This window comes from Mesocricetus auratus, unplaced genomic scaffold (assembly GCF_017639785.1).
Source record: "Mesocricetus auratus isolate SY011 unplaced genomic scaffold, BCM_Maur_2.0 Super-Scaffold_6730, whole genome shotgun sequence".
Classification (NCBI taxonomy): Eukaryota; Metazoa; Chordata; class Mammalia; order Rodentia; family Cricetidae; genus Mesocricetus; species Mesocricetus auratus.
The window spans coordinates 63,432,248-63,451,614 of record NW_024429184.1 but is presented as its reverse complement, the minus strand read 5'-3'; the positions used below and the strand labels follow the sequence as shown (position 1 = coordinate 63,451,614).

Here is a 19,367-nt window from a genome sequence, read left to right as displayed (position 1 = left end):
TTGGTGACATGTTTTCATCTGACCCCCCCCCAGCCATTCTAGTCCATCCAGTTTTTGTTTCCTAATATTGTGTTAAGAGAAACAAGTGTGTTTAGTGACATCTTCATCCCTGTCCCCTTATCCTATTTCTTCCAGTTTGATTCTTAAGGAGCCAGTGACAAAGGACAGAAAAAAATCAGAATAGCACAAATCAGTGTCCATACTCTTCAATGCTTTCAGAAATTAAACAAATTGTGTCAGTGACTAAAGCAGATGTACTATAATGTTTAATATAATGCAATAGGGACTGGTGACAATTGTGGTGAAAGTAAAATTAAGGGCCCTATCTAATGCAAACAGTAACAAACCAATTCAGTTAATCTTTGCTGTATAAAAATGGGAATTTTATACAAGTATGATCATTTTTTCTGGCTTTCTAAAGACCAGATCTGCCCAGATAGGGTCTTCTTTACCCTTATAATTAAATAAAGGAGTGATGAAGTTAAAATTTGCTTTAATCATAGATTTTTCAAAGTGAAATCTAGAGAGTTTGTTGCGAGAGGCGGTTTCATGACTTGTTTTTGTTGTTTGCTTGTTTAGCAAACAGGAAACAAATTCTGTAAGCAGAATGTGCTAGATTTAAAAAATAAAGTTACATTTTGACTGTAGTATGGGATATTTCCCCGATGTGAATGATGTCCCTGTTTGCCAACCTTACTAAAGCAACTCTTGACTTTTGAAAAATGATGAGAGTCGGGCATGGTGGTGCACATCTTTAATTTCAGCACCTGGGAGGCGTAGGCAGATGGAGCATGGTGGCGAGTTCTAGGCCGGTCAGTACTTCCAGGGAAGTTGTAGCAAGGCTCTGGCATGTCAGCTCCCATGTCACACTTGGCTCTGACTTGTCCTATGCTCTATTGCAGCTGTACAACATGCTTGTGGAGACAGGCGAACTGGACAACACTTACATCATTTACACTGCTGACCATGGGTACCACATTGGACAGTTCGGACTGGTCAAGGGGAAATCCATGCCATATGACTTTGACATCCGTGTGCCTTTCTTTATTCGTGGTCCAAGCATAGAACCTGGGTCGATGTACGTATTTCTCTGCATCGTGGTGCTGTCACAGATCCTTACACCTAAGATAATTAAGATCCTAATCTCTGTGTCTGGTTTCTTTCTATCCAAAACTAAAAAGGAAGACATTTGGGTTGGTAATTTACCTTCCCTGCCACCTAATAACTCAGCTATTTGTTTAAAGTATCAGTGACTGGTTCTCTCAAACTGAGAAGAGGCCATGTTTTGTTTGTTTTGTTTGTTTTTGCCTTGTGTACATGGCCAGAATGTGCTCTTAGAGAACACCACCCCTCTCTGAATCAGAAGTCCAGTGTCACTTTTTATAAAGCCCAATGTTATCTTCTTAGCTTTTAACTAAGAGCTAAAATGCCCGGTTTTCCTTTAAGAGCAAAGAGACTTAAATGAGTTGTTTCTGTCACTTAGACTAGCCCTGTATCCCTTTCTCCACTGATATCCTCATCACAGACACAGGTGTCCATGCCCTTTGCCCACCACTTTGACTTGCTTTGTAGTAAACCGAGGTCATGTGTATAGAGAATTATGGAAATGATAAAAGACAAAATTTGGGAGTGTAATTCCATGGACTCAAGCAAAAACAAAAACAAAAAACAAAACAAAACAAAAAAAAAACAGATAGGCAGAATGAGAACCTCCCTAAGAATTCCCCCACCCATCTTTTTTTCTATTTATTTATTCTTTTCTAAAACAATGCATCCCGACCACAGTTCCCCTCCCTCTGTTCCTCCCAGCATCCCTCTTCCTCTCACCCCCCAGAGCCACTGCTTCTCCATCACCCTTCAGAAAAGAGCAGACCCCAGGGGATATTAACCAAACATGGCATAACAAGATGCAACAAGATTAGATACAAGCCCTTATATCAAGGTTGCATGAGGCAACCCAGCAGGAGGAAAAAAAGGGTCCCAAGAGCAGGCAAAAAGAAAATCAGAGACAACGCCCACACACACACACTCCCACCATGGGGAGTCCCACAAGAACCCTCAGCTGCACAACCACAATGTGTGTGCAGAGGACCAAGCTCAGACCCATACAGGCTCCACGTTTGTCACTTCAGGGTGTCCTGACCCCTTTGCCTCCTACAATCCTGCCTCCTGCCTCCTCCCTCTTCTGCATTGTTCCACCGGCTCTGCTTAGTGTTTGGCTGTGGGTCTCTGAGAATTCTTGATGCTGGAAGTGGCATCCTTGTATCCCAGAGCCTAGGATTGTGAATTTTATGTATAGGGTCTTTCCTGATACTGGAATAGGACGATGAGAGGAAAACAGGTTCTCCGAAGAAGGTTCTGTGTCTGTTAAGATCGCTACAGGGAAGGGAAACGGAATACTGCACACAGAAGCCAACAGGAGACTATTGGAATGCCAGCAAGAGATCCAAGAGAGGTTAGGGCAGGGAAATTAGGAATACAACATCAAAATGTTACAAGGAGACTCATTTCTTTGTATACTAACTTAAAATTAATTTTTCAAATTCAGTAGAAACTGGGTGCAGTCATATGTAGTTAGGTTTGTACATTGAAGGTCTTAGTCATAAGGCAAACTAAAAATAGTGTGGTTCCTTACATTATTTACTTTTCATCTTAATTCAAGAGTAGTTTTGCAGTATAACATTTTAGAAGGAGCATCACACACACACACACACACACACACACACACACACACACACAGAGACACACACACCATGGGGCTGGCGAGATGGCTCCACAGTTAAGAGCATTTACTGCTCTGGTAGAGAGCAGCACCCACACCAGATAGCTCATAACTAGCTGTTGTCTCCAACTCCAGGGAATCAACACCTCTGGCCTCTGTAGGCACCTCACATGCACAAACCCACATGCAAACACACACATGAATTTACACATATTTGCACATGCACACCACACACACACACACCATTAAAAACAATAATGAAAAAATTAAAAGTACCAGGTACCAACACACATCTTGCCTGGCTGTGTGTTCAATACACAATGGTTAGGGGACATCTCTCCATCCCCGACCCCCTTGAAAACATGCAGTACCATGCTCACTCCTCCCTAGGGGAACAGATGAGAGGGAGGAGAGTCTCAAGGGTAGATGAGCTCTCTGGATGTCTGCCACCTGCTTACATCTAGCCTGGACCATCTGTCTCTTTACAGAGTCCCCCAGATTGTTCTGAACATTGACCTAGCACCTACCATCCTGGACATCGCAGGGCTCGACACTCCTCCTGATGTCGATGGCAAGTCTGTCCTCAAACTTCTAGACCTGGAAAAGCCAGGCAACAGGTGTGTCAGCATGTCTTCTCTCAGCCAGCCCCCCAAGCGCACCAAGCTCCAGCTGGTACCCAGAGCCGGCCAGTGCTGAAAACCATGGTGGTAAAATAAGTTTTCCCCACAAGCATTTCTACAAACTCAGCCTTTCTCGGTTGTTTGTGAATTGCTCGTTGATGGCAGTCATGGTCTGTGGGAAGTGGGAGGTGTTTCTTTAAATAAACTGTTAACACAGATTCATTTGGGAAGACATCCAGATACTAACAGTAAATATTATTATTTTGCTTTCAGGTTTCGAACAAACAAGAAGGCCAAAATTTGGCGTGATACGTTCCTAGTGGAAAGAGGGTAATTATTAGTTCCTGGGGTGCTTCTGGGAACCGGTCTTAGTGGGCAGTATTTTTTTTCCGCTTCTTATTTTGGTTTACTAAGCATGAAGATTTCACAAGCCCAGGTGCAAGTTTGATTTTACTTTTTATTTTATAAGTGAGTGTGTGCACATGTATGCGTGCACATATATGACACATATATGAAGATCAAAGGACAAATTTGTCAGTTCTCTGCGGCCATAGGTTCTGGAGACCAAACTCAGCTGTCAGTCATGCTCAGCAAGCACTTACCTGCTGAGCCATCTCCCTGGCCCCACTGTTTGAATCGCTGATTGTCTGCTCTCTGCCAGGCAGCAGTCATTATTACTACAGTAGAACGCTAAAAAGTAGATTGTCCTAAGATGGGACTGCAGAGTCACCGTGACACTTCTCAGCCTAGGCTCTTAGCAAGTCAATAGCCAGCTTTGCCTGTACCCTGCTTGATATGCCTTTTTCCTTATTTCTTTTTATAAGGAACTATTGACTTACATACATTCCCATTACTTATATACAATAGTGCCATCGTAATTCTTTTACATAGTCACTTCTGTGATATCTATTTTGTCATATGCATTGCTTTGTTTTTCTCTTTGGGTAAATTACTATGTTAATGTTCAAACCCTTCTTTTTATTTAGACAGAAAAGAGGAGATGATGGGGAAAGTCCTTCTGTGTATATGTTTGTCTAATTGGTTGATGAATAAAATACTGATTGGCCAGGCAGGATGATAGGTAGGACTAGGACATGAGGAGGATTCTGGGAAGTGTAGGCAGAGATGAGTTGTCATGAGATCCCAGGAAGTGACGTAGCTGGGCAGAAACTGCCACTAGCTACCCATAATTTTTATTTTGTTTGTTTACAAAGAGAACTTAGAAGGTTTTTGCTTCTTGGGTTGGTTTGGCTTGGGTGGTTTTGGTTTTTTGAGACAGGGTTTATCGGTGTAACTCTGCCTGTCCTGGAACTTCCTCTGTAGATGAGGCTGGCCTCGAACTCACAGAGATTTGCCTGCCTCTGCCTCGCAAGCGCCAGAATTAAAGGTGTGTGCCATCAGTGGCAAACCTTGAGTATTTATGCAGAGCTGAGTTAGTTCTACATCTTCACAGCACTGCACTTGCAAGGCTTACAAAGGGCTCAGCCTGCCATGGGCTCCTGCAGACAGCAGTGTACATTTGTGCAGTCCTGTCTGAAGCAGTGCGGGGTTGCCGTGACAGGGAGGAGGGTGTGAGGGACCTGGGAAGGTGGATCACCAGTAAAAGGCCTTCCTCTTTGTGTCAAAGGAAATTTTTACGAAAGAAGGAGGAATCCAGCAAGAATATCCAACAGTCAAACCACTTGCCCAAATATGAGAGGGTCAAGGAACTGTGCCAGCAGGCCAGATACCAGACAGCGTGTGAGCAGCCTGGGCAGGTGAGTACACCAGCTGTTCTCTACCACCCACTCTGTGGTCTCCAGCTCTAAGTGAAACAGTTTTCAGCATTTGTGTATCCCTAAGGTTTCCATGCTGTGATGAGGGCAAACACTGCACTTCCGGGTCTGTCAAACTGGCCAAGCCTGGCCTTCTTGTCACTACCCAGGCTCTCTCTTGTTAACAAAGACGGCTCTCAGAGGGACTTCTGTACCAAAGGGCCTGGGTTCTAAAGATCACATACTCAAGATGGAGGTGGCGACTGAGCTGTGGTATAATGGGACCTTTCCATCCTAGACGGAAGTGAGAGGTCATCTAACCAGGGTACATGGGGGATATATACCAGAGTTTGGAAAGAAAAAAACAGTCTGTTGACTTCCATCTCACAAATTTTTTTATATCAGCTGTGATTATGAAATCTAGGCTTGGCCAGCAAATCAGTAGTCATCAGTGAGAATGGAAAATGCTATATAATGGATTAACACCACATAAAAGAAAATTGGACTGGGCATGATGGCACACACCTTTAATCTCCTCACTCTGGAGACAGAAGCAGGTGGATCTCTCTGGGTTCCAGGCCAACCTGGTCTACATGAATTCTAGGCCAGCCATGGCTGCTTGGTGAGACCTTGGCTCAAAAACAAAAAACACAAAGAAAGGAAGAAGAGGGGAAAAGTAGGGACATGTAGCCACAAAATTTTAAAGATTCATTGGTTGGAAACTGTGCCAAATAAAAGGAAATCTGTACAAATTAAAGGAAAATTCCATGTCCTAATAAAAAAGCAAAGAACAAAATCGACATGGCACAGCGAGAGAGAGAGAGAGAGAGAGAGAGAGAGAGAGAGAGAGAGAGAGAGAGAGAGAGAGAGAGGGAGAGAGAGAGGGAAGAGGGAGAGGGAGGGGGAGAGGAAAAGGGGGGGCAGGGCAGACCCAGCCATTATAGACTTTTGTCTCATGGAAGGCTCAGTGTGTGAGATTGTGCCTGCTGACTGTAACCTGTACATCTTTCTCCTTTGTAGCCATGGGAGTCTCCATCTCACAAACATGTGGCTAGTTTGTTGAAAAATCTAGCATCTAAGCAGTACTTGTCTAATTAAGACAACACAGACGAAGAGGTTGGATAGATGACTTGGTAATTAAGAGTCCACACTGTTCTTTCAGAAGACCCAAGTTCAGTTCCCAGCACCCATGTTGGGCAGTTCCAAGGGTATTTGATACCCCTGGCCTCCTAAGTAAGACACCTGCATTAAGGAGTACACACCCACACACAGACACATTCATATGCACACAAATAAGGACAAAAAAAGAAACCTAAACAAATAAACAAAGGACACTTGTTGCTCTTGAGATAAGTTACCTTAGCTAAAGAAAGAGTTTTAATCCTGTGAGTAATTTTTTTTTTATTACAAGCTTCTCAGAACCTTAGTATTCACGGAGTTAGCCAACTTTATCTAAAGATATAGGCATGAGAAATGGGCTACTAGTTATTATCTAAAGGCTGCATTCATTGTGTTTTATTTATAAGGAACACATTATGCCAAATATGTCATGATCAACAACTTGATCCCAACTGTCTGCCTCTCCTTTCTTGTTTGAAGAGTTACTTTGAAGGTTTGGGGTCCAAGGGATAAAATAATAGTTGTGTGCCATTCTAGTCAGCTTTAGTTTTCAAGTGATTCACAGAAGAGCTTAGACCTATTCACCACATTTTCCAGTCTTTAATATCTCACATGGCTATTCTTAAGTATTACTAAAAGCCAACCTCAGGATTCTTCTGTAGCTCCCAGATAGTTTGTGGGAACCAGCCTCAACAGGCTAATGCACTTTCCTCGGGAGTTGGAAATGTTCACTGTTTAATGTACCTTCTGCAAATTGCTAATCTTGTTAGGATCTGAGCCCTCTATGTGGCGAGCAAGAAATGGATCTGGGAATAAGGCACGCCACTTTACCCACCTTCCAACATCCCATTCTGCAAATTTCTCATTACGGCTTGTGCTGGAATTTCAATCTATGATCTAGAGGCAGATGGAGGAGAAACACATGTTGTTTTGGCAAAAGCCTCACACTTGAGTGCTGTGCGGTAACTATATTAAAAGCCTAATTTTGTTTTTTCATAGTTTCCTAAACTTAATATGCTCCCGTGGAATGCTTTTACAGCTGTCTCTCTAGAATATTCCTCTGATGCTACTCCCCATGTGGAACGGTCTGAACTTAGACTTCCTCACCTAGGTACTTGAGAATGTGAGAGCTTGACTCTCTTAGAATCACCTGAATTGAGCCAGGCGTTGGTGGCGCACGCCTTTAATCCCAGCACTCAGGAGGCAGAGACAGGCGGATCTCTGTGAGTTCGAGGCCAGCCTGGTCTACAAGAGCTAGTTCCAGGACAGCCTCCAAAGCCACAGAGAAACCCTGTCTCGAAAAACCAAAAAAAAAAAAAAAAAAAAAAGAAAAGAGTCACCTGAATTAATGAACAAAGAATTGGGCTATGCCTCAATGGTGAACTAACCTTTTTCCTGTGGTAATTCCTTAAATTGGGCACAAGTGGGACTTAGAAGAAGGGATGTGAGAGGACGTGGCTGCCTCAAGCATTGGTGTTTTAGTGGCACTAGTGAATATGTACTGTCTTCTCATGGTTCCTTGAGTAGGGTCCCTGGACCAGCAAGATCAGTCTGCCCTCGGAGCTCTTCAAACTACAAATTCTCTGTCCTGACCACTGGGTACCATGGAGCCTACAGTCTATGTCGACAAGTCTTCCAGTGTCTACTGCGGTCAGCTTTGGTGTTGGCTTTGTGTTCCACAGAGTCCTTGATCTCCTCCCCATTTGCCATTCTATCCAGCTAGGGTGAAGATTGTCTTTCTGTAGACAGTATCACTGACTTAAAAGAAAGGGAGCCTAAAATAATAAGGTTGTGTTGCTTGGGAGCACCCAGGAGACAGCTCAGGCTAGAGATGACTTGTTTGCATCCACTCATTTTTTGTTTGCTTGTTTTTTGTTTGTCAAGACAGGATTTCTCTGTAGCTTTGGAGCCTGTCTGGAACCTACTCTGTAGACCAGTGTGGGCTCGAACTCACAGAGATCCTCCCGCCTCTGCCTCCTGAGTGCTGGGATTAAAGGTGTGCGCCACCACTGCCCGACTCCATTCATTTATTTCTAACACTGGGTACTGAGTTTAGGACTTCACACGTGCCAGGCACATGCCCTACCAACCCAGCCTTTTCTCCTACCCTGGCACCCACTCTGGATCCTTGGTTTCTTATTTGGCTTGTGCTCTCCTCCTGCCCAAGTTAACAGCTTTCACCCTCCTGTCTGACATTTTGTGGTGTGCTGAAGAAAACTCAGCAATGTCAGCTCTCTTCTCATCATTCCCAACCCCCAGAGAGAGTGTATATGTCCCACCCTACTCCCATTCTTTCCTGGCCACCTAGGAGGCTATGGTGAGTGCGTGAAGCAGCCTAGTTAAAGGAAAAAAAGAATGGAGCTTAAAAGGTGTGGGCTGGATATAGTAGCCGCTGCTTCCTAGTGTGTCCTAAACAAGTCACTTAAATTCTCCCAGGTCTCAGCATTTTTGTCACTAGAATAGAGAAAGGCAGCCTTAGAATTATGTGCAACAAGTGCTTTCATATGCATAACATGTGAGGGAGTGACTGGGAATAATTTCTCCCCGGTGAAGCAGTTGTTCAGGCATTCTTACCTGTTGTTTGGATTTCTATGAAGCCAATAGGGAATTAAACCGGGCTGGAGTCCCAGACGCTTGGCATGACTCCTTGACTGTGTGCACAGACCCACCAGCAGGGATTAATTATGACAACACGGACATATGTGTTTGCATTGCTTCCATGTTTCTGCATTAATCCAAGACAAAGTGTGAATTCCCACCACCCTCTCAGCTAGGAATTCTACCGCAAGCACATTTGTGCGCACACATACTACAAGCACATAAACACACTCCCATACTTGTGTCAAATCTAAAGGGGATGCGGAGTCCTCCTGCACATTGCTCTCACCTGGGACAGTTGTGGAAACTATCAGTGTACCTTCGGTCCATAGAGCAGCCAGACATAATGTTTGTGGGTGATGCCAAGGCATCGGGGAGATTTCTGCTTCTTTCGTTTCTTTAGGGTTTGCTTTGTTTTGTTACTGTTTGTTCTTGGAGACAGGTCTCCATATGTAGCCCAGGCTAACCTTGAACACTCTGTTCTTCTGCCTCAGCCTCCCAAGGGTTCATGTTACAAACATGCACCACACCCACACCCAGCCCTCACACTTTTGGATTTGCTTTACTGGTGGTAAGAACGACAAGCCTAGAATCAGATAATGCCAAAGTTGGAGGAGTCTTGGAAATTTCCCAGTTAGATGATCTCATTTGCCTACCAAGGAAAGTTTGATCCAGAAGACTTACATCCCTTCACTCCCAATCTTGTGCTCCCGTCTGGTAACTCTGCCTCTACAACAGCCTGAGATAGTGGACTTCCCCTTTCAAACTCCAGCTGGGGCCATGGCTCTCAGTCCTGACTCAGTGTAGCATCAAAAGCGGATGTGCAAGTCCACCCAGACAAATTAAATGCACACCTTGGGGACAGAGATGGTTGTCATGTCTCTTTCCAACTCCTGGAGAGTCTTAGGAGCTGGCAAGTCAGGGAGCACAAATATCAATCCAGCACTATGGGGCCAGTGTTCTCCTCTTCATCCTCTAGGCAGAGATGTTGGCTCCTTGAATAGAAGTCACATAACTCTCTGGTTATTCATTCCTGATATGTATTTTATATTTTTCTCCAGCATTTCACATGGGGGAAAAAAAAGCAGCTTGCTCTGATTTTCATAGAACAAATCCCATGCCCTTTCACTGAGTTTTCAAATCCCAGCCTCTTTACAATTCAGTTTGCCTTTCCATTGTTTTATGTATGTGAAATGGGGGATTTGCTACAAACTCTCCAAGGTCCCAACATCCAGACAGCTGCCAGGACTGAGAGGAACCTGGGGTGTAGTTTGCTGAGTACATAACTGATCTCCTCTAAAGCCCATGTCCTCACCCAGTGCCCCCTCTTCTGCCTGCCTGTCCCTCTCACACTGTGGCCACCTGTTGGGCATGAATAGAAGGACATTAACCAATAAGATTTGTCTGGATTCGCTAGTTTGCCAGAAATGAACAGTTTATTTCCTGGAAGCCCCAGGACCCTGGTTAATTTCACAGCAAGGTTGTAGATGTCTCCCTGGGGCACCTGATCCCAGAGAGGGGAACTTCTGCTTACTGCTCAGTGTCTTGTCATACAAGGTAGAGGAGACCACTCAACTTCTCATCCTGGCTGCCCATTGTCTCTAGCCTACGTAGAAGTCATGTCTGAGCAGTCTACATCTGCTTGAATGATTTGCTTCTGTGTGTTTGTTCCACCTAGGCCAGGGATAGAAAATGTCTGGAAACACTCTTTATTCATAAACAGTGTCAGGTGGCCCCACCCTGATTAACTTAGACTACCTCCATCACATCCCATCACACCCTGATAGCCTACCCTTGAAACCTACTCACCTGTCTTTCACAATTGCTTTTACCTCTGCCTTCCCAAATGTTCTCCCCTCACCTGATGCCCACCTGAAATTCCTTATCTACACCAAGCCAATATGCCTCTTACAGTCATGATCCAGAAACCTTAGGATTGCACTGCAGTCTATATGCCCTTGGGCAAGTTACTTAACCATATCGTCTCAGTTTCTTTATCTCTTGTATGGACATAGTAGCACGGCCATAGATGTTACTGTAAAGGTTACATGGATTTATGTGTAATCAGGCACCTGGATTGATGGACCATGATATGAACTTCACAAATGTTTTCAGTTGTTGGTCTGTCCACTCTTCTGTCTGACCTGAAGTTCTAGAATCATACTCTTCTCCACGTTCAGCATTGCCTTATACAGATGATTGTCCACAATAAAATCTCTCTCTTCTGTTTCTTCTTCCTTTCTACCTCTGCTCTTCCCCCATCTATCCCACCTCATCTCAAGAAAAGAGGAACTAAATCTCCTTGGCAAAACTCTAATTCATGTTTGTGAGAAAATTTAACAAGGGTTTGAACTAAGTCATAGTTTGGACAGAGATATTTATATGGTCCCTCTATTACCAACACTGCGTATAAAATTTCAGTGCACAGCCACCTACAGGTGGCTGGTTTTATGATGCTGACCCTGGCATAAAAGTTCATCAGGTCATCACAAAACTGCTACACAGTGATTACATTTCAGAGAACAAGATTTGACCTATATTAGGATATATAAGAAGACACACTTTGGAGAATTAGCTTGTATATCTAAAACTCAGCTTTTATCTAATCCCTGGACAACAGCAGATACTTAAAAAAAGAAACAAAGTTAATTTTTGTTTGTTTGCCTCTTAATCAAGCAAATATATATGGAGGTGTAAATCACAGCATCCATATGCAATTGGAGGGATATATGCAGTCCAGGACATAAACCATGATCATTGCCCAGTGGTTTCTCTAGAAAGAAGTATTCATAGTCATAAGTATTGTGGTAGGCATTCCATGCCTAATTTACATATAGAGAAACTGGGACTCAGAAGCAAAAGTCAGTAAGTAGACCAAACCAGAATTGGAAAAAGTCTTAGTTCAAACCCAAATGTATGTGAATCAAAGCCACAGACTCCTCTGGTCTGATAGCCCAACCCCACATAGCACCAGCCTTTGGGAGCCTGGATAGGTAGGTCACGCACTTGGGTCCAGAAATTCAAGACTATTCTGGGGTACATATTGCTGTGAAGAGTCACCATGACTGTGGTAACTCTTCTAAAGGAAAACTTTTAATTGGGTGGCTTACAGTTGGCAGAGTTTCAGTTCATTATCATCGTGGTGAGACATGAAGGTGTGCAGGCAGACATGGTGCTGGAGAGGTAGCTAAGAGTTCTACATCTTGGGCAGGCAACAGGAAGTGGACTAAGACACTGGGCATGGCTTGAGCATATATGAGACCTCAAAGCTGCCTTCACAGTGACAGACTTCCTCCAACAAAGTCCATACCTACTCAAACAAAGCCACACCTTCTAGCAGTGCCACTCCCTATGAGCTTACGAAGGCCATCATTTAAACCACCACACTGGGATACATATTAAAGCCTTGTCTTTTAAAAATATATGTGGTCCAGTGAGATAGCTCAGTGAGTAAAAATACTTGTTACCCTGCCTGAGTTTAGTCTCAGAAACTCATCTGATAGAAGGGGAGCATTAATCCCTGCAAGCTATCCTTTGGCCTTCGTTCTGTGGCATGTGTATACACACCACACACACTATTGCAACTTTTCCTCTCACCACATGAGCTCTGGGATGTATACACATATGCGCATACACACAAAAAATAAATTAAAAATAAAAAAAAATAGTCACAGCTATCAAATAATAATTGTTATATTCCAGGATTCATAGGAAGAAAATAAGTTGTTCAGTGACTAGATAAGCACTATCAGTTCTCATAGCACTGGCCTGGGTTTGCATACCACACCTCATTTATTATTTTACCAGATACAGAGTCTGGAAAAAAAACTAAGATTCTGTTGTTTGATCAAAGCCTAGCATCAGGAGGAAAAGACAATTAAAAGTGAGGTTTTCAGACCAACCCAACATACCTCTATTAAAAGTGGCTACTATGTATCAAGTTCACATCACTTCCAACTCTGTTAGGAGTAACACATCCGTGTGCTTGAAAAAAATGTCATAACTACAGCATTAGCTGAGCTGAGTGCTTTTCACAGGGGCGGCTCTCCCTGGGTTGTGTGTTTCCATAACTCCGGTAAACCAACCCAGCTTCCTCATATAGTAGCCTTGAGCAAGGCTACAGAGAACTGGGAAGTAGAGTCTATGTAACTCCCAGCTTCTCTAATTTATAAGGCAGAACTTTCAATATGTACTCTAATCTGTAAATAAAACACATCCTAAGTCCAGGACAGACTATGAGTAACATTACTGCCTCAGTGAACAGGCAGTGGTAGCCCATTGGGTAGCTGTAAGGATTGCAACAATAAATTCCTGTAACCAGTTCCTAGTGTCAAACAAGCATTCAGTAGTGGTGATGTTGTAAGTAAAAATGGTAATGAATGAAAATGCTTGTAAAAAGGTATGGGACATTTTTCTCATTTGTCTCTATTCTATACAAGTCTAACTACACGTGATATTCCTGGCCTCTGTACATAAGAAAAGAACCAGCCCTGCCTTCTTTGTTCACTGGTGTTATTTACACACAGGTTGGTGGAAACAACCAAAACCAGTTCTCGTGACTACCAAACTCAGTAATTCTCCACTGAGATAACTTCGGGGGCCATTTGGGAGTATGACACGTGGTCCTTAGCCCCCAGTTCTAAGTCAGTGTAGTTGGAAAGGCTAAAATAGCAACAGAAGAGATTCAACAAATCATCTTATCCAGCACCTTGCTACCTGTATCTAGAACCACTGAGGGAGGAATATATGATAATTATGGACACAAATGTATAAGTCAGAAAGCAGAATGGGAATTAAAAAAGATAATTCCAGAAAGCAGGAGAGAGAGCTATGGGAGGAGTGAATGGCTGGATGCGGACAGGTGGATAGAGCGATGAACTAACTGCTTTACTCAGGACCTCAGGTTTGGATCCAAGCTTGGCAGGCACAGTCAAGTTCCTGCAGGGTGGATGCTGAACGGACACAGCTGACTTCACTTCCTGTCAGGAGGTGTCTCAGCCAAACTCAAGGTGAAGCTCACAGATGAGCTGAGACGCGAATGCTTCCTCTTATTTCCACCACTGAAAAGCTTGCAGTTTTAATTTATGAATAATCCGTTTAAAAGTTCCCTGTCTCTGTTTCCACCCATAAACTCGACCAGTGAAGCCACCATTTTAGTAGCAGCTGTTTTAAGGTTTTATTACACAGTCATAAAAAATGTCATGATAAGAGGCACCAAAGTGGTAATTTTGTTTCATTGAAATTCCTGGTATGCCTGTCTTGGCAGGATTGCCTAAGCCTCTAGCTAATTACAATATGCTAATTATGCTATCCAGAAGGGTCTGTGACTTCTTCCAAAGGTCCAAGATAAAGGAGATAATTGACACCTTTGTCAATGGATATTGCCTTATCCAAGTGTATGTATTGCTGCATGTATGTAGCTGTGTTGTGTGGAAGTGTGTGTGTGTGTGTGTACTCATACATGAGCATTCACACATGCAGATGTGTATGGGTATTTGATCTCCTATGAAGCATTGTCTGCTCCAGAGACAGTACCAGACACCAAGATTTTTAACCGCACTCCTGGAAGGAACTCCCATTCCTTTTTTCACAGGAAACCCATGAGGAATTTGGCTGATGGCAATATGGGTTAGATTCCAAATAGGCGGTCACTGGAAATGCTGCACACACCTTTGTGTCCCACAAGAATCTATTTGTACCTTCAGCTCCTCTAAGCCAGAGAGAAAAAGACAAGCTGAGAACCTTTAATGTGCTGTGGTCCAGAACGTTCAGAGAGTTTGCACCACAGTCCTGGGGTTCAGCGGTAACTGTGTGACCAGGCATGGTGGCAGCCCCGGTTACAGAGGGCTGAGGCAGGAGCATCACTTGATTCCAGGAGCTGAGACCAAGTTTATAGCAGAGATGAATTGGAACCACAGACAGACCTTGCCTTTTAGGAATGAAATTATCGGCTCCATTATTCTGTGTGGCTAATGCTGGAGCTTTGTTCAGGCTTACCCTTGGCTGTGAAAGGAGTCTCTGCCCACTCCGGCTCCTCCGGGATTTAGGCATTGCAAATGCTGGCTGTGGAGATTATCCTAAGTCATTTGAACTTAAGACAGAAACAGGCATATACAGACACACTAAATGACCTCCCCCAAATTTTCAAACTGCAAAATGTTACCTCTTTTGGCAGTACTTATCAACAACAAGAATTCTATATGATATAGTTATTTATTAGTGAAAATGTCTTTCACCTTCTGAGAGCTCGTTCTGGGTCTCACACAGAACTTCGCTTGGGTTTGGGGTTCTCAAGTTCGGTGGCCACTCCTCTGAGTGCCATAGAGTCTGCCTGGAAATTGGTCCCGCTTACTTGGAGTGGACTCTGAAGCTGAAATTCAATCACTTGTCCATTCACTGGAGAGGAAGCTAGGCAAGCTGGTACTTTTAAACAGAGTACAAATCCTGACTCACAGAAAGAAGTGCTGGTCTGCAATTTTTGTCCTGCTGACATCATTTTTGAGACAATTTCATCTGCACATTTTAGACACATCTTGCCTTGCATACAACACAACCCAAATACTTGTATCCTTCTCAAAGACTCAAGCACCTGAGCTCCTGAGACTTAAATATTTTCCTTCTGCCTCCCCACGGATTCCAGCTGCAAAGAGGTCTGCGAGTGACACATTAGAATCACCTGGGAGTTGCGGCAACTGCCAGCATCCAGCCGACGTGCGGGCTCACTAGTGTGATGTGGCTGCTTTGAACCCAAACAAATTAATTTCATATTTTCATATGTTTGTTTGAGCCAGGGTCTTAAAATCCAGGCTGCCCCCAGACCTACAAAATGTCCCTTGCCTCTGCTTCTTGAGGGCTGAGATCACAGGCATCAGCCAGCAGGATCAGCCAACTTCATTTTTTTTTAAAGATTTGTTCTCTCTGTGTCTGTCTCTGTGTCTTCCTCTCTTATCACTCTCCCTTCCCTTCCCCCAATAAACTTTCCACATAAGTTTTGTCAAAAACAACTTGTCCGTCTATTTTTGTATATGTATTGTGCCTATGTGAGTCTGTGTGCACCACACGTGTGCCTGGTGCTTAAGCAGGACAGGGAGTGTTGGAGTCCCAGGGTCCGGAGATTCAGGTGGAAGTGAGCTGCCTGATGGGGGCACTGGGAACCGAACCTGGGCCTCTAGAGGAGCAGAAAGGGCTTTTGGTCACAGAGCCCTCTCTCCAGCTCCTAGTTCACATGTTTTAAGTTAAATCTTCACACTGTCGTGGTTTGTGTTGCCTTTCCATGGCTTACTTGGCAGGTATTTGTATTCTCTTAGGCAATCTACTTTTCTGGGTGAAGATATCAAGCCTTCAAGACACTCACAACCCTAACTTGACTTGACATAATCATTTGGTAGCACCAGGAGGGTAGAGGGCTGATGTGGAACCATAGAATGAGCTCAAGATACCTGGGGCTTGCGGTAGTGCTGCACTAATAATTAAACATGTACCGAAGACATACAACTCCCTTGATGGAAAATGAATGGTGACTGTAAGGCCTGTTCACTGTGGAGGTTTGTGTAGCATTTTCGACACATTTCATTGGTCTGCTGACAAAGTCATCAAGTCCCTTGGCCAAACTTTACTTCTAATGAATTATAGACTTTGCTTCTGTGACACCTCTCAAAGGTATTGGCTTACCAGAGTTGGGTGGGAGATACATTACCTCCATAGATGGTGCTAGAGTGGGTATCCTTTGTAGACACAACTTACTTTAAGACATTTGACAATATGTGTCTCACAGCATGGTTTTAGAGCACAAGTAGATGGCACTGGCCACAGCTGAGAAACCTGTGCATTGACATATACATAATAGCACACAGGTAGTGCTTGTATGTGGGAGAGAGAGAAAGATATATTTAACAATACTGATGCATACCAATACTCGCTCTGTTGAACTGTTATGATCAACTTCCAACGAAGGCCAGCATCCTCCCTACTAACCAATGAATACTTGGGGGGGTTGTAGGAGAGAAAAGGAAAAGGAAAGACTTAATGAGAACTTTCACTTGAGGAGGAACTCCCGAGGGCCCCCCAGTGTGAAGAGAAATCAGAATTAGAAAGGTGCTTTAGAAGTGGACCCTGTAGCATTCCCACAGCTCCATACAAAACCGGAACTAGGAGTCCCAGTGTGACCTCCTGTTTGCGGTTCTCTGGGAAGGTGGACTCCATCGCCCTGGGGTGCACTGCATAATGGATGCATGCAGGGTTTGTAGAATAAGGAAAACCAAAAGAAAGACTGACAAGTTTGCCCAGGTCTGGAATACCCCGAGTCGGCGCAGCCTGTAAAGGCCTCAAATTAAATTCCTCTATGTCTTCCTCATGTGCCACTCTGCCCAGGATCACTTTAGAAATCCGGAGGCAGAGAACAAAGCAGGCAAGTTTGTTTTTCCAGAACAAATGGGGCGGTTTGGGGTCCTGGTAGAAACAGCACTGGCAGCTGGCTCTGTGTTTTGGGACATTGAGGGTTTTAACACGTTTCATTCAAGACTGTTTAGTCTGGGTGCTGGGGATTCATTTATCAGCCTTTGGCTCTGGTGTCATTGAGGCAGGTCTGATTTCCAATGATTCCATTATCATCTGTATGCGCCTGCCGCAAAAGAAATAGAACCGAGGGCAGAGTTACTGCAGGCTCACTTAAAAGTGTGTCCCTTTTCATTCATACTCCTTAATGGTATAGCGGGGGGGCGCTAACTAGTGCTAGCGTACTTAATAAATAGCACCTGGCTCAGCCTCGCCAACTGCTTCCCGCTGGCTTTTGCAGAAGTGGCAGTGCATTGAGGACACATCTGGCAAGCTTCGAATCCACAAATGTAAAGGGCCCAGCGACCTGCTCACCGTCCGTCAGAGCACACGCAACCTCTATTCTCGCGGCTTGCACGACAAAGACAAAGAGTGCCATTGTAGGGAGTCTGCTTATCGCTCCAGCAGAAGCCAGAGAAAGAATCAAAGGCAGTTCCTGAGGAACCAAGGAACACCAAGTAAGCCATGCCTTGTGGCAGGCGCATGCTCTAGTGATACACCCCTCCCCCACCCCGACACGATCCAGATATTATTGGTGCCTAGATTTCAGAATAAAAGCAAAATCATTGTGCAGTTAAAAGTAAGAGCAATGATGGCTTAGAAATTTTACTTTGTAAATATTTTCACTTAGCATAGGGGACAGAGCATCAACAGGAATGAAAGAGCTTTGGAGGATTGTCTAAGGGACTTCTATAGGACAGGTGTGGGTGGTTTAGGTCCATTTTACTTTACCTTCATGGCAATGCCTGTCTGCCTTAAGCTGCTTTAAAAGTTAAACTTCAGGTATCAGTTCATGTGTGTTTAACCAAAGAAAAAAGACATGAGCAGTTTTTAAAGGCATATTTTTCATGTTTTAGACTATATTTCAATGTTGCCAAATGGTTCTATCATACTGACTAGCAGGATCAAATTAGTTGAACTCAGTATGACATACACTCACTGCCAACAATTTCCTTCATTAAAAACTCCCAGGTAACTGACTGACACGTGAGTTTATATAGACTTACAGATAAAAACAAAACAAAAAACCCGGGGCAGCAATCCACTGAAGAGTGAGAGTCTAGTGCCCCCTAATGGCCCATGTGAAAAGTGGCCCAAATCTGTGGTGACCTTTCTGCGTTAGGAAACAAGTTCTCTTTCAACCTGTGTCCAATTGCCATTAAGCCTGGCATCCCATCCTAAGGAATGGGCTCCAGAAAACTAGTTCATGTACCAGGTTTATATCATGGTCCTACTGCCAGGGGCCCTCTGATAGTCCAAGCTTCACTACCGTCTCCCACATGTGAATGGCCTAGTTCAGTCTAGAGTTCATGAGTTTCCATGAGCTTGGTTCAGCTGTCTCTGTAGATTTTTGGAGCACACTCCTCATAGTGGGATGCATGCTCAGCCTTAAAGCGTGGGAGAGGGGCCTGGCCCTTCCCAACCTATGGTGCCAGACTACACAGAAAAACCCTGGATTGTCTTTCTCCTGGAAGGAAACTGATCACACTTAAACGACACAAGAATATCACAGCTGATACGACCACCCGGATACAAACATCCCACTTAGTAGCAGGAACTCCCCTTCCAGAAAGTTTTCACTGTGTGAGATCTTGTGTGCTCTAGAACAGGTGTGGGTTCCTCTTTTCCTGGCGTGATGGCAATGCAAATCATTATTCACCTAGAAACGACAGGGTCCTGTAGGAAGCTGTCTCCCCTAGAGGGAAACTGACAAGTCCAATTTCCCTATCTCTGCCAGGCTTCTTTCTTAATTAGAGAAAAGCAGAGGAGTGTGCCTGGCAAAGTCCAAGTGTGTAAACAGAGGTCAGAGCTTCCACGTGAAAACTCTCGTCCACGACCCAGTGAGCACTAGGTAATGTCCCATAGTCACGGTGCACAGATGACCTTACTCCTCGCCTTGTGTAAACATGAGGTGTTTAGGGTCTTCATCTTTTTGAAAAGGCAACCCAAGGCAGTGGTGAGACTGTAGCACATCCTGGCTCTAGAACCCAGGGAAAGGCG

At 44.1% G+C, this 19,367-nt stretch overlaps 1 protein-coding gene across 4 annotated transcripts in view; it reads left to right on the top strand.

Annotated features, from left to right (window-relative positions):
* Positions 1 to 19,367, top strand: part of Sulf1 (sulfatase 1) — a 158,225-nt gene that overhangs the window by 118,174 nt on the left and 20,684 nt on the right. For all 4 annotated transcript variants that reach the window (XM_040741433.1, XM_040741434.1, XM_040741435.1 and 1 more), the window contains 5 exons: positions 903 to 1,078; positions 3,211 to 3,339; positions 3,616 to 3,672; positions 4,970 to 5,099; positions 17,608 to 17,824. In XM_040741433.1, the coding sequence (XP_040597367.1) occupies positions 903 to 1,078; positions 3,211 to 3,339; positions 3,616 to 3,672; positions 4,970 to 5,099; positions 17,608 to 17,824 (709 nt within the window). The remainder of the gene's footprint in view (positions 1 to 902; positions 1,079 to 3,210; positions 3,340 to 3,615; positions 3,673 to 4,969; positions 5,100 to 17,607; positions 17,825 to 19,367) is intronic.